This window comes from Trichoplusia ni, chromosome 26, assembly GCF_003590095.1.
Source record: "Trichoplusia ni isolate ovarian cell line Hi5 chromosome 26, tn1, whole genome shotgun sequence".
Lineage (NCBI taxonomy): Eukaryota > Metazoa > Arthropoda > Insecta > Lepidoptera > Noctuidae > Trichoplusia > Trichoplusia ni.
In genome coordinates, this window is record NC_039503.1 from 2,502,413 (window position 1) to 2,518,301 (window position 15,889).

General features: G+C 37.0%; 2 protein-coding genes across 2 annotated transcripts; one reads left to right on the forward strand and one right to left on the reverse strand.

Annotated features, from left to right (window-relative positions):
• Positions 1–334: 334 nt before the first annotated feature.
• Positions 335–4,739, reverse strand: LOC113505589. The gene is made up of 4 exons (XM_026888377.1): positions 4,181–4,739; positions 3,564–3,729; positions 2,455–2,617; positions 335–1,729 (listed from the first exon to the last, which is right to left on the reverse strand). Exons 1-4 carry the CDS (start codon positions 4,479–4,481, stop codon positions 1,352–1,354), a joined length of 1,008 nt encoding a protein of 335 aa, XP_026744178.1. The 5' UTR covers positions 4,482–4,739; the 3' UTR covers positions 335–1,351.
• Positions 4,740–4,817: 78 nt separating this feature from the next.
• Positions 4,818–8,240, forward strand: LOC113505590 (proteasome subunit alpha type-2). The gene is made up of 6 exons (XM_026888378.1): positions 4,818–4,923; positions 5,110–5,186; positions 5,749–5,847; positions 6,357–6,513; positions 6,992–7,147; positions 7,999–8,240. The coding sequence occupies exons 1-6, from the start codon at positions 4,883–4,885 to the stop codon at positions 8,171–8,173; spliced, it is 705 nt and encodes a 234-aa protein (XP_026744179.1). The 5' UTR covers positions 4,818–4,882; the 3' UTR covers positions 8,174–8,240.
• The last annotated feature ends 7,649 nt before the right edge of the window (positions 8,241–15,889 follow it).

The following is a 15,889-nucleotide window of genomic DNA, read 5'->3' on the forward strand; positions in this document are numbered from 1 at the left end:
AGCGGTTTGTCCTGATTTAATCAAATATTTGGGATTGGATACCAAATTTTCACAAATACTTGTCCTTCGCGGGCATCGAACCCGCAAAACATCGCATACAGTAGTCATTGGCGTGATGGCCTGTTACCACTCTACCATATATACATATTTATAGACAAATTCTCACCAAATAACAAAAATTTAACTTATAATAAAAATAATTTTCGATATGAAATAAAACTCCAAAACAATTGACTAGATTCATTTAATAATATAACAACTATTACAATAAATTAATAATGTAAATATTTAATATAAATATCGTTATTACTATTTAAATTAGTTAACAGTGCAATCTGACTAGTATATTTTACTAAATACTTAAAACTATAATAAAACATAAATAGCTCTGACATAGGCAACATATGCAAAGACTAGATGTTACGTTACTCCTTATTAAATAAACTACATTAAAAAAAAGTCGCGTCAAAATCGGTCCAGCCATTTCAAAGATTCGCCAGAACAAACAAACAAATATTGAAAATATGTTATTTTAGTGTTCTTACCTTATATATTCACTTACTTGGAGGATAAAACGGTAATTTAATGACAAACAGATACTCCAATTTTATCTACATATATGTATAGATGTGTCTGTATAAAAAGACACCAAGACTTACATTCTTTATTGCGACTATTACAAGATTATTTACCATTTTCAAGTACCCCGAATGGAATATAGTAAATTTGTCAAATGGAGTGATGATCTGCGCAAGACGGCAGGAGCTGGATGCGAGCAACCGAAGATAGATCTCGATGGCGTGCTATTGGGGAGGCCTATGTCCAGCAGTGGACGAATATGGGCTAATGATGATGAAATTTGTCAATGTACATTGATTTATCACAAACAAAATCTCAAAAATGAATTCCTCTTTAAAAGATTAAGAGTTTGTTGCTTACCACAATATAAAACAAATTTCTCCTAAAAGCACTACCATAGAGATGTCTACTGGGTATTTTATACCCAGTAGACATCTCTACGGTAGTGCAGAAAGCATATATTTAGTAGCTCAGTTAGATAATTGAAAAATATGAGACACGTATTTTCTTCTTTATCTGAACATCACAACAAAAAAATATAGACAAAGATAAACAGCTTTAAAATTTTAGAAGACGAAATACGACGTACCAATTTCGTAAAATTTATACACAATCGCGACGTCACACGAACATTCCATTCACTAAAATCAGAGCAATTTTTATTTGCCGTACAAAATAAAAAAAAAACCGTCCATCACCATACATTTTTACTACAAGACGGACACTGCAAAAAAATCATCCCTATTACAAATAGCACACCCAAAAATCGAACTTACACACAAGGATTCAGATCCCCTGTCATATTAACATGAGAACACGTTACTTTTTGACCATTGGGGACTGCTATTCTAAACAATTTTCCTTGAGGCATACAAACACACACTTTAAACTGACCGGTGCCAATGAATTTATCAGTTTTATTTGACGCACTGGCAATTGGCAAGTATCTCACGTCGATGAAGACACCTTCTTTGCCACTTAGCACAATGGAACCGTTGACGGATTTCAGGTAGATATCTTGGTCTGCGCTCCAGAATAACTCCTTGGATTCCATGTGGGTGCCCTCAGCTCCTCGGAGATGGGCAGAGTTTTCTGAACGGAGAGTCAGGTCTTCGTCGACTGGCGATGTTATTCGTTTCACTGATATTTGCTGTGGGGATCGAAAGATTTTTGAGTTTTAATCTTGTTCTTCCTGTTTAACTGTTTCGTCTATGGCCGGAACTGTGTTTTTTAATTCAATAGCTCAAGCAGAGTACTTGACTAAAAAAATGATTTTTGGAAATATTGCCAGAAGTTGTTGACATTAAATCCCAAATAAACTGTGCTTGAATTCCGCTATTTACAATAGCCGATGAATTAATAGAAATAGAATTTAAATGACACTATTCGTATACTCCAGCGTGTTTTCAACACGATAACTGGATAATTATTGTTTTGAGCGAGTGTTTCGCTCCATACTGCGCTACGCGCTACGTACTGGTACTCCCGTACTGGTACTTAGGAGAATACAAATAGTGTTAAATTTAATCCAATTGCCATTCATTCATAGGTCGTTGTAAATAGCGGAATTGGGGCCGTATACCTTAAATAACCTAAATCATTGAATAAATAAGCCCTTTATAATTAATCTTTACAATAAACCCAGTTGGGATTGTATGGTGTACAATTGCATATGCACAAAGACACCCAGACTCAGAACAAGCATTCGTGGATCACACAAATGCTTGCCTTCGCGGGGATCGAACCCGCGACACGACGCGCAGTGGGTTTGGCGTGGTGACCACAACCACTCGGCTATCCATGCATTTATCATACATGCTAATCTGTCGAGCAGCATGACATCTCCAATCAACAATCTAAGTTCTGACTGCTTACCTTAGCATGCAGATTCCGCAACCCATCAGGCACGTTCATCTCAGGGTCGGCAGTACTGAAGACCACCTCTCCGGAGTCAGGGTCCACCAGCTCCAGCGCGCTCACGCCGCGCACGAACACACCGGAAGTATTGACAGTCAACTTGTTCTCGTAGCGAGATGGTCTGGGGAACGAAATGATATAGTGGTGAGTTTGATACCTGTAGAAGCCAGCTTTTAAGTGATCTACCATGATTACTTGATATATAACTGAGTAGGGTAGGACAAGCATTTTGTGTGATCCACGAAGGCTTGTTCTGAGCCTGGGTGTCTTTGTGCATGTGACTTGAATGTTTGTGAATTCCCTGTGATAATTATCATCATCATCATCTCAGCCTATACCAGTCCACTGCTGGACATAAGCCTCTCCATACGTTCTCCAGCGCGACTGGTTCATTACCACCTGCATCGAATGAGACCCAGCAGCTTTCACCAGGTCACCTGTCTACGTGGTCTCCACTCCAGAACTTTTCTACCCCATCGGCCGTCTGATCGCGATTGCACTATGTGACCCGCCTATTGCCAATCCTACGGACTATATCGGCGATTTACGTTCGTCTACTGCGATACACAGATTGTATCCCTTAATTTCGTCAAGTTACACAGACACGCAGACTTAGGACATGCATTCGAGCACAAACGCTTGTTCTACGCGGTAATCGATCGAAACCACGACACTTCGACACGTCGCGCTCAGTGGGTTTTGCGTGGAGACCACAACCAATCGACACTCAAGCAATCCCGTTAAAAAACCTTGAGTTAAGCGTGAGTTAACCATTGCGTCATTTAATATCCTTTGATATAAGAGATAGATAGTATATTGTCATTTACTTATAAATTAGTCTTAGGGCCGATTTTTCAATTATCAGTCAACTTTTATCTGAGGAATAAATATAGCCGTTTGACATAATAGTATGTTCTATACAAAAGTTGACAAAACGTCAAACAAATATTCGCCAAATAAAAGTTATCTGGTGATTGAAAAATCGGCTCTTAGAATGCATAAGGCCCAAATTAAATGTTGAAAAAAAAATAGACTTCCCAATTAGATTCATATCCAAGAATACTCACTTAATTTGTAAATTAAACATAACAGATCCATTCTCAGACGTGATGCTCATGGGAGTGTCCCTGAAGCTCTCGATCAGTCCATCCTTCTTGTAGATGTGCTCAAAGTCTGTGTCTCCGAAGAACTTCACTGCATTGTGCTCCGGGAGGAACTCCATGCTTTCCATGCCTGGAACACATAAAATATGTATATATGAGTTTCAGCAATTGTTTAGAACTTAAATAAATAACATTTTTTAATAGGAAACTTTTTGTTTAAAATATTAATTTAACTGCCTGAACAATCTTTTAAAAAAAAAGGAATATTTAAAAACTTAGAATTTTGTCACTGGACAACATTAATTAATTCCTTTTTGGTCTTAAATGTTTAATAATTAGATAGTTTGTGAGCTGATACACATTAAAATAAAAGTATCTCTTATACAAATAGTACATATGCAATAAGGCATATTTAAGTACCATTCTATAAATTAATATTATGTACCTACTTATTATAATGCATCTTACAATCATACGGTCCCACTAAACGTAGTATAGGCCCTTTCTACTCATTCTATTCTACATTTCAGCATGCGTATTGAACATAAATACATCTTTAAACCTTGAAACATTGAACATACCTTGCCCAAGTCGAAGGACAGCTAAAATAGTAAATGTCAATATCAAATTCCCGATAGCCAAAATAAACAATAAACAAACGAGAGTCCAGAACGCAAACGTCTGCCTTCCCTTATAAACAGTCTTCGTAACATCGTTTCCATTTTTATCAGAATAATTTTTAACACTGCTATTATTTTTAGGAAACATTTGGCTATGAGTTGGTGTCTTAGTTATTAGGGCTTTTTCAGCGCGATTCCTCTCCAATGTACCCTCGGACATTGTATCGGATATAGGCGAGACACCGCGCAATCCGCCTAACATCACGCGAAACTGTTTTTCCGTAGTTTTCAGTGAAAGATCATTAAAATTATAAATAGATAGAGTTGTGTTGAATGCATGTCAGTCAAATTATTGAACGAGAATCTTGAATTTTGATTGGCTTCTCTATCAGCCAATCAGGAGAGGATGAATTATTGGGATATTAAGCTTTTGAGTTACAATATACCAAGGTTTTAGTTTTCACTTTTCTGTTAAAACGAACATTTTGTAATTTAAACATAATTATGTTTGTATAATCATAAAATACTCTTGACAATGTAAAAGCTAAATTAAACTAACACGTTTTTATAGTTCAAGAACTCCAGCTTACAAAACGCAATTTTGACATCTGTTTAATGCTGACAACATGACGCCGCTAATTTTTGACAATTTGCTTTGTAATCATGGCGTCCGAAAGATACAGTTTCTCTCTCACCACTTTTAGGTAAAAATCTATTTATTTACGTGTTATATTTTGTAAAATAGCGCATAAATATGATATTCGACGATTGTGTAACGTATTTGAATGTGTGTTATGGTTAATTTCTTATTAATTTCCAGATTTCTTACAGGTACAAAACTTTGACTAAGAATTTGTTGTAACTGTAATATTTTGTGTGTTTTTCTGCAGCCCTTCAGGGAAATTAGTTCAAATCGAATATGCGTTAGCTGCCGTAGCCGCCGGCGGCACGTCCGTCGGTATCAAAGGTGAGTTTTATTTTTATTAGAGGTTATATCAGCGTCGGTAGTTATATGCAACTTTCATGGCATAATTCCTTTGTGAAATGTATTTTCCACATGAGGAATGGGGACTGAAACATCAACAGACATTCAGAAGTTAATCTTACTGTAATCGATTTCTTTCCTAGTCATCATAGTTATAAGTCTAATAGTAATGAAAGACAATAGCAATAAGAAGGACATGAAACCTGTTGAGGTTTTATAGAAATTCCTTAAAATTCAAATGTAAATTAACAATTTGCAATGTATTGTTTTCCACAACTCTACTGCTCCAGCCTTCACAAAACATTATAATTGTGTATGTTTTGTGCTCTAAAACTCTTAAATAATATGCAATTCATACTATTCTCAAATATCTATAAATTATTTTTCAAGGCGCAAATATACAATGCAATGGTTTTGGAAACATTATTCTAGAATATTTATCCGTTATCTAGTACTCATAATACGAGCTTTGCTTAGTTTAATACTTGATGGTGTTGTTTAAAAGTTCTTGAATAATAATATATTGTGTTGTATTATCTTTCAGCATCCAATGGCGTAGTAATAGCCACAGAAAATAAGCACAAGAGCATTCTGTACGATGAGCACAGTGTCAACAAAGTTGAAATGATTACCGGACATATTGGTGAGTTAAACCAGAAATCCAACTTCATGTTATCAAATTTGACAGCATGGATAGATGAGTGGTTGATGTCACCATACCAAGCTGACTGTACGCTATGTTATTCATGAGCGAAACTATAAAAGCTTGATAAAAAACACCCTAGTTTTTTATTAAATTGACTCCTGTAGTAGTAATATATTGCTTGTGTAGAGGAGTTTCAAAACACAAAAGCATGAAAACCTGTGACACATTGTATATATTGGGTTTGGCATGGTGTTTCAAAGCCCTAATTCTGGTTTTCCAATGGCTGATGAATGAATTGAAATTAGATTAAATTTGTCAATATTCATATGCTCCTAAGCATTTTGTCAATATATTTATTGGATATTTATTGTATTGATTGTGAGTATTCCATGTTCCATCCTGTACCAAATTTCCAATTGTCGTGTTACCAAAATAAACCATAACCAATAAAAGATTAGACCTAATAGCTGGATGCCCAACCTTAACTTATCATCTGTAATTTCCAGGCATGGTCTACTCCGGTATGGGCCCAGACTACCGTCTCCTTGTTACGCAAGCCCGCAAGATGGCACAGCAGTATTACCTGATGTACCACGAGCCGATACCCACTGCCCAGCTCGTGCAGCGAGTGGCTACAGTCATGCAGGAGTATACGCAGTCAGGGTGAGTGGATTTGTTGTTCATAATCATCATTGTTCTAGCCTTCTCTCAACTATGTTGGGGTCGGCTTCCAGTCGTAACTGGATTCAGCTAAGTACCAGAGCTTTATAAGGAGCGACTGCCTATCTGACCTCCTAAACCCAGTTACCTGAGGAACATGATACTCCTTAGTTAGACTGGTTGTCAGACTTTCTGATAACAACTGTGAAAAATGTGTGAATAACAAAACTTGTAACGCGTATTGGTCATCATTGCCCGACTAGTTTCGGACCCATCGTGCAATAAGATAGGCTGAAAAGACTGAAACCGTCCCATAATTTTATACTAAAGTACGACCCCGCCGCGTCAGCTCATGATTAAGGACTCCGGTTGGGACCGAAACTCGGGCGATCCCGATGAATACGCGTGAATAAATCGCTGTATCATTTAATAATTATCCTGATAGTAAAATCGCCTTAATTCGGTTGCCTAATTGTTTCAGTGGCGTCCGTCCGTTCGGCGTGTCTCTGCTGATCTGCGGCTGGGACAACGAGCGGCCGTACCTGTTCCAGTGCGACCCCTCTGGAGCCTACTTCGCGTGGAAGGCCACCGCCATGGGCAAGAACTTTAACAATGGCAAGACTTTCTTGGAGAAGAGGTGGGTTCGAATTTAGAGGAAAAGTTTTATGTTTATGTTATACTAGCTGTTGCCCGCGACTTCGTTCCCGTGGGTAGAAGTTATGATTTATACCTGCCCTGCTTTTTCACATTTTCCATTGTACCTATCTTCGCTCCTTTTAGTCGCAGCGTGATGGTTTATAGCCTAAAGCCTTCCTCGATGAATGGTCTATTCAACACAAAAAGAATTTTTCTATTTGGACCAGTAGTTCCTGAGATTAGCGCGTTCAAACAAACAAACAAACAAACTCCTCAGCTTTATATATTAGTATAGATTAGTATAGATAAGACCAATATTCAGTGGTAAAGATTGTGTGATGCCTTTGTCTGATATAACATACGAAAAGGCAAAAAATTGCCTTTTTTCATATTTGGGATTTTACTCATTTCTAATTTTACCACTGTTTGGATTTAAGACACCTACACTCCTCAGCACGTTTTTTCGTCCCGTTAGGCTGTATAATGATAAATTTGGATGACGAATTTCTGGCTTCTTTCCTTCAAATATAAAAATATGAAGTTGATAAGATGGGTAGAAGGTAGGTATAAAAAATATAGTGTGAATGGAATGGATGCGAAAGGCATGAGAGAGAGGAGAAAAGCACAAAAAGGGAAGACCGTGCAGTGAGTTATTTCAAAGCTCATGATGATAATGAAATAGAATTTTGGCAAGACGTCACTCTTTTATTATTTATGCTACGCAGTAACGTCCCAACTACGGTAGCTTTTCTCCAGATAAAGCTATCTTAGATGTGAGACAACTGTACATGTCTTACATGTTTTAGGAAAAAACTAAATACCTATTAATAACTATATTTATCTGATATCCAGGTACACAGAAGAACTAGAATTGGATGACGCAGTCCACACAGCAATCCTCACTCTCAAAGAGGGTTTCGAGGGTCAGATGACAGCAGACAACATCGAAGTGGGCATCTGCGACGCCAGCGGGTTCCGTAGGCTCGAGCCCGCGCACGTCAAGGACTACCTCGCGAACATCCCCTAATGCAATTATATGTGCTCTTAATATTAACCAGTGTTTTATTCTGATAATAAATATGTTTTTGTAATTTTTTATGTATTTTCTTCCTATTTTTGTGGCAGGTCCCCTTTTGGCTAAAACCCCTTTCCGGCTAAAGGTCCCTTTCGGCTAAAGTCCCCTTTCTGGCTAAAGCTCCTTTCTGGCTAAAGCTTCTTTCTGGCTAAAGCCTCTTTCTGGCTAATGAACTTTCGGCTAAAGCCCCCTTTTGTCCCTATTTTGACTGAAACTCCGTTCCAATTAAGGACCCCTTCCCAATGAAGACCGTTTTTGAGACTAGAGACCTTATATCGATACTAGCCCATGGTTTTTTGATATCCACGTAATATGGTATGGACGTAAAAACGTGGTAATACCAAGCTGCAGAAATAAAGGTTAAACACTTGAGGTTTTTCTAAATAACACCCAATGGTCTGACGATGAAAGGAAGGTGGCCTCAGTATTATGATATGACAGTATGGCCCATACCAGTCTAACCAAGGGGTATCGTGTCGCCCAGGCAACTGGGTTAAGGAGGTCAGATAGGCAGTCGCTCCTTGTATAACACTGGTACTTAGCTGAATCCGGTTAGACTGGTAGCCGACCCCAACATAGTTGGGAAAAGGCTAGGCCAATGATGAGTATGGCCCATATCAATAGGTTTGTTAAATACCCTGAAGTACTCAAAACTACTGCTGTCGATCCACACGTAGAACAAGCATTTATGTGTGTCTATGTACTTGATGTGCGAGTGTCTGAATATGGCTCTTTGTGTACGTGACTTGAATGAGTCGTAAATCCTCCCTACTAAGGAATATCTAATATACAAAAATTCCCGTGTCACGATGTAAGTTACCGTACTCCTCCGTAACGGCTTTACCGATTTTCACCAAATTTTATATGCGTATTCAGTAGGTCTGAGAATCGACCAACATCTATTCATTTTTCATACCCCTAAGTGTTAAGGGTTGCTAACACTAAAAAAATATATTAAATTTTTTGGACGAATTTAAATAAAATCTAATGATGTATTCGACTGCACGGATAGTCGAGTGGGCCCCGTTGAGGTCACCCCGCCAAACTCACTGAACGATGTGTTGCGGGTTCGATCCCCATACCCGTGTAGGATAAGCGTTTGTGTAATCCACGAATGCTTGTCCTCCTGAGTCTGTGCTTTGCGCATGTAACTTTGAATGTTTGTGCAGGGGCTGCTCAAGTGGGATTTGTCGGATTAAAATTAAGACTCATTTATTAAATTAGGCTACTAAGTAGCACTTTTTGAAGGTCAGATTGTATTGGACAGCACCCAGTTTCGCCCACCCCTCATCGCTTCCTAAGTGCTTGGAGGGGTTGGACTCAACCTACATATCTAATTGTAATCATGTATATCAAGGTCACCTCGTTATACAGGTGGCTTATAACAGTTATAAGTTGCTAACCAATTAACACACTTTACGTGTGTGTCAAATGATCAGATAATTATTTAATAAGATAATTCGGGTACTAATTAAGAGATCATTATCTATTCTCGATGATAAATACTTTAATCAGTTAAAATACGATTATAAGTGCTTACGTAAATGTAGGTAATATATTGACTAATTTTCCTAGTCACTGAAATGAAATGAAATCATTTATTCTGTAAGTAATATATATCATCACTTTTACATGTCTTCTTATTTTTTTGAGAACGCTGCACAGTATGTAATATAGGCTTAGTTGTGGCCAAGTATAGTTTATGTGTTTATACGATAGCTTATACTATTTTAGAGGCTAAACAAAGACACCGATGATTTTTTTTTAATTAGTTTTGGTTATATTGCAATTATCGAGAAAAACCCATAGAAACCATAGAAATGGAATAACTTCCTTCAGATACCTCAGTTACGAATAAATTAAATATCGTCTAATTAAGAAAATGAATAACTATAATAATGCCAAAAAACATATATGATATACTTATAATTAAGGCGTAAAACAAGTTTTTAGCAAAAAATATAAAATATTTTTAATCGGTCCCCTTCTTAATTACCGCATTTTCTTTTTGATAGAAAATGTGTGCAATATGATAATACATTTGAGTAAAAAATATCAGCGTAAAATAATAAAGGGCTTTTGAGATATAATTTTTAAAAATTTCCTGTAGGGCTGTCTCTAGCCTTCAGAAACATTTATTAATTTATTTTGCTTATTATTAAAATTTTCATTTGATTTATACTAGGCTATGTAAATGATTATATGACACTCGCATAACTAGCTAACTATTTTAAACCGATTAAAATATAATCCAAATTGAATACCTTTATCTAGGTATTCAATTTGGATTATATTTTTTACTAGGTACTATTTTTATTGGTTTTAATATAATATATGGCCCATAAAGTTACACTTTGCTTAAATGCAAAAGACAGAACTTTGACAACAGAACATAAGCTGGGAGTACCTCCAATTGGTGAAGGAGGATACAGTTTTTACTGGCTAAAACTCCCGTTCATATTTACATAGTTATATCAATATGGAACTTTTGTAGCTTCATATCGTAAATTTAATCGCGAAGTCATTGACGTGTTTCATCTAGCGTTAGAGTCTTCTGACCCTCTTTTGTCGAACTAAAACTTTGAAAGCCGACTATGGATAACTTGGGCATCCATGGCGACCCGCTGTTGAAAAATCGAATGATAAATTCGAGTGTGATTCTGACGATACTGACGATTCTGACGAAATTAACATAATACTATCGTCAAACGAAATATTCATAGATACTGATAATGACGACATTGACAAAATGTAATTTTTTCTATAGTGCATAGATATATAACACTAATACTATAACATGAATAAATATAACTGTACACACTATAAAACCACATACGGATTAATCGAATTGTACATACACTCAATATAAACACATAACCGATGCTTATCCTTCGTGCCTGGTAAATTTCTTTAATTACATTTGGACAACCCTATTTCCATAGAAATTTCTAAAATATTTAGAAACGCTTTATCTCAGAAGCCCTATGAGTTACGCGTGTGATTTTTTATGACATGATAAATAGCAGTTGTGTTCATATTTATAGCCAAAAATAAAATGCGGTCACATTAGGGCTTACGAGAAAATCGATAAAAAGTAAAATTAAGAAATTTTCAAATATTTCATAATCTATCAAAACTACAGCTTCTTATTTTTTTATACGAATAGATATTCTGATGTTATGTAATTTGCGTTTTATTAAAAAACGATACCACAAACGCCTTAGCAGAAAAAAAATCATTAATTTTTCTAAGCGGCGGTTGACCTTTCACAAAAAAAAATATATCTCTTAAACTATAGAATGGAACTATAGAATGGAGTCGACATTTCCTATCTGACTACCCTGTGAAGAAATGTCGAAACAAACTCAAGAAACACTGAAGATTTGAGACATGATTTTGTTTCAGCCGGTTTGTTTTCAGGTTAAACATCTAATAGACAATCACTGATCGTTGATGGGTATGGGATTATGGGATGTCTCTCTCTAACTTCAGACGCATAGTGGCCAACATCGACATAGACTAATGGACAAAATCAAATCAAAATTAAAAGTCATTTATTCAAATTAGGCCACTAAGTAGCACTTTTTGAAGGAGAGATTACATTGGACAGTACCCCGTTTCGCCCACCCTTCACCGCTTCCTAAGTGCTTTTGCTGCGAGTGAAGTAACGGCAAAAAACTAAGCAGGAGCACGGGGTCTGTCCGTTTAAAGTATTATTACAGAAAATATAACAAATTAAGTGTGTAGGAGCCGTGCCAAACAAACAAATATCTGTGGTAGCTGTACCTAGACATGCCGTACACGTATACTCTACAGTATTTTTTTTTGGTTTGAGGAGAGTGAGAAAGATGGCTTTTGGTTTGGCGCTATCTCTTTCCTCATAGATGATTGGCGGCTGGCGCTCAGTTTTTAATTTTTTCAGGCATCATGGTAGCCAATACATCATTCGCCTAGCCTTTTCCCAACTATGTTGGGGTCGGCTATCAGTCTAACCGTTTTCAGCTAAGTACCAGTGTTTTACAAGGAGCGACTGCCTATCTGACCTCCTCAACCAGTTACCTGGGCAACACGATACCCCTTGGTTAGACTGGTTGTCAGACTTTTTCAAGCTTCTGACTACCTGTAACGACTGTCAAAGATGTAGGAATAACAGCCGGGACCCACAATTTAACGTGCCTTCCGGAACACGGAGGAACTTGTTATGACAAAGATCACCCATCTACGGACCAACCGCGTCAAGCATAGCTTAACCTGTGATCGATTCACTTATGCGGTTATAGCTTAGCCACGAGCTCCTCATGATAGCCAATACGTTAGTTTGATATAGTTTTTTTTTCTAAAAAAACTTTCTTAGCTATTTCATTAAAAACGCCATCTAGTCTCTGTTTTAAATACAATTAAGAACAAAATACACACTATTCGCTTCAAATATAGTTACAATTACCGATGAATAAATGGCAATTAAATTAAATTTGTCATAATTTGATTTGATTGGACATTCATTGTATTGACATATTCATTGCATTTCTAATTATAGGGATTATGACAATTTTTGTTTGCAGTGTCCGTCTTGTAGTTTTTTGTATAATAATGGATACGTATTTTTTAATTTGTCCCGCAAACATAAATTGACCAAATTACAGTGAATGAAACTTACGCGTGACGTCACGATGGAGTATAAATTTTACCATATCGTTACGTCACAAGCCCCCTCTCCTAAACTTTAAATCAGTTAATCTTTGTCAATTCTAGTTTTTCTGAAAAAGGAAAAAATACGTGTCTCATACTTTTCAATTATCTAACTGAGGGACTAATGAGATTTTTTATTTTTATACCCAGTCATCATCCCTATTGTGATGGAAAAATGCTTAGGAGAATACGTTTTACGTATCGACCGTTGTGAATAAGGGAATTACGGCCCAGAAGAATCAGACATATGCTCGATCTACGCGTGGATCAAACCCAGCTGTTGACCGGTTTTTTAAATCGTATGTAAAGTAAATCCATATTATGACACATTTATTTTCACTTTCTGTATCGTAAATCTGTTGAATGACGTCAAATGGATTGCTATCTGTTTTTGTTGTGGACATCTTGATATCACGTTTTTAAACAGATACCTTTACATAAATACCTTTGTATAATAAAATCTGTGTGTTTGTTTGGTAGGCAGAGTAGGTAAAAGAGGGACTGTCCGAAAGTGTTACCGTGGCCCCGGTACACGAAGGGCAATGGAGGAACATGGGTGGGTTTTAGTCGGTAGAAGTCTGACACTCCCTACCGCTCAACCCAAAGCGGGAGCACTCATGTGATGATTACCCATCCGAACGAAAAATAAAGTGTGGACTTTATCAGCCAATTTTTTTCCTCTTAAAAACGACTGCCGCAGGGAGGTTTCACAAACATTAAAATCACGTGCTCAAAGACACCCAGACTTAGAATAAGCATTCATGGATGAATGGATCACACAAATGCTTGTCCCGCGCAGGGATCGAACCCGCGACACGTAGCACACAGTAGGCCGTGGTGGCCTCAACCACACAGGTATCTGGATTTTGGCTGCCCCAGATCAAAGCATGACTAATGTTAAATTAAACAACAGAAATACATAATCTATGGATTTTTAACTCTATAGCTATCACGGTTCACGAGATAAAGCCTAGTGATGGACAGACAGACAGTGGTACCTCAGTAATATTGGTATGTTTTGCCCTTCGAGTATGGAACCCTTAAAATTGACGTCAACACAGCCAAAGTCGGGAACAAAAACTAGTTCTACTTATAAACACGAAAGTTGATGAGATGTTGGTTCCCCTTTCACGCAAAAACCACTGAACGGATTTAGACGAAACTTGGTACTGAAATAGTTTATAACCAGGATTAACGCATAGGATAGTTTTTATCTCGATTATATGTTCCCGTATCATCGTTTTCGGTTTGTAGCGGGCGGGTCTGCGGGCAACAGCTAGGTAAAGATAGGAAGGAAATACCAGAAGCCACATGTAGGTAAACTTTAAAAGATATATGCTTTACCCTCACAAATTATCAAATCTTATCAATGAATAACGTCAATTCAATACGATTTCATTGATTGCAATCTATTGTAGGAACATACGTTTTTTGATACAGCTAGCTTTAGGTCATTACGTAATATTTTATTTGCTAGTAATTTTATTGGTAATTGCCATAATGATACCTAGTATGTGATTTGAAATAAAAATAGGAACTCAGATAAGTAGCTCATTCATGTTATATATTTACTAGCTGTTGCCCGCGACTTCGTCCACGTGGTTAGAAATTTCCCATCTTTTCCACATTTTCCGTTGTATCTTCGCTCCTATTAGTCGCAGCGTGATTTTATGTAGCCTATAGCCTTCCTCGATAAATGGTCTATTCAGCAAGAAAAGAATTTTTCAATTCGAACCAGTAGTTCCTGAGATTAGCGCGTTCAAACAAACAAACAAACTCTGCAGCTTTATATATTAGTAAATATAGAATATATAGATATAGATAAAAGTCAGCATTTTTTTATATAAATGTGTGGCGTTTGATTTACGATGATTAAAACAAGGCCCCGCTTCTGCTATTTATAATGGCCGATGAATGAATGGAGATTAGATTAAATTTGAAATATTAAATTAAATTAAATTAAAATATGTTTATTTTCAGGTATACACCCATATTTACACAAAATGACAGACATACTCATACAGACAAATAAAACATTAAAAACAGAACAAAAACAACTTTTATAACTATTTAACATTATTAAGTAAACATTTATTTAATGTTTTTACTCAGGTAAACAGTCTTATACACGACTTCTACCAAGGTGTTACTTGTAGTACTCACTCTATTAAAGAATGAGTTTTTAAGCCTCGTCATTACTGTAAAGAAGTCAGCTACCCCGCTCTCAGCAAACATATCAGTCGCACTACACCGCCAGGGCAGGTGGAGCATGGCCCTAAACGCGTTGTTGTATTGAACACGAAGAGTGTTATAAGCACTCTTCGTGTGCTTGCACCAGAGTTGGCTGGTGTAGAACGACTGACAGTAGGCCTTGAACAGGGTAATCTTTACCTGTTTTGAGCAATGGTAGAAGCGACGAGCCAGCATATTGCTACGACTAGCAATACTACGTCTCTGCCTTTCAAGGTCATCATCGTCGACTAGATTTTCTTTTATTATATGGCCTAAGTATTTAAATTGACTAACTATCTTAATCGGTAACCCACAGAGATTAATAGGCAGTACGGTATCGGGACCTTTTCCACTTTTAAATATTACTATTTCCGTTTTAGCCACATTATACGACAATTGGTGTTCAGCAGCATATTTCTCGCATATTGAGATTAGTTTTCTAAGGCCGTTGACCGAGGGGCTAAGCAACACCATGTCGTCCGCGTAACTAAGATTGTTTAGGCTAACACCTCCAATTCGACATCCGACTCTGGCGCTGCTCAGCTCCTCGATCAAGTCGTTTACATAAAGGTTGAAAAGAACTGGTGATGTCAAACCCCCCTGCCTTACACCACAGCTCAGTTTGTAGGTGTCTGATAGGGATTTGTCCCATCTTACTTGATTAACCTGATTTGCATACCAATATTCCAATAAGTTTACTATTTTGTCGGGCACTTTTGTGTTTCTTAATTTAGACCATAATTTTTC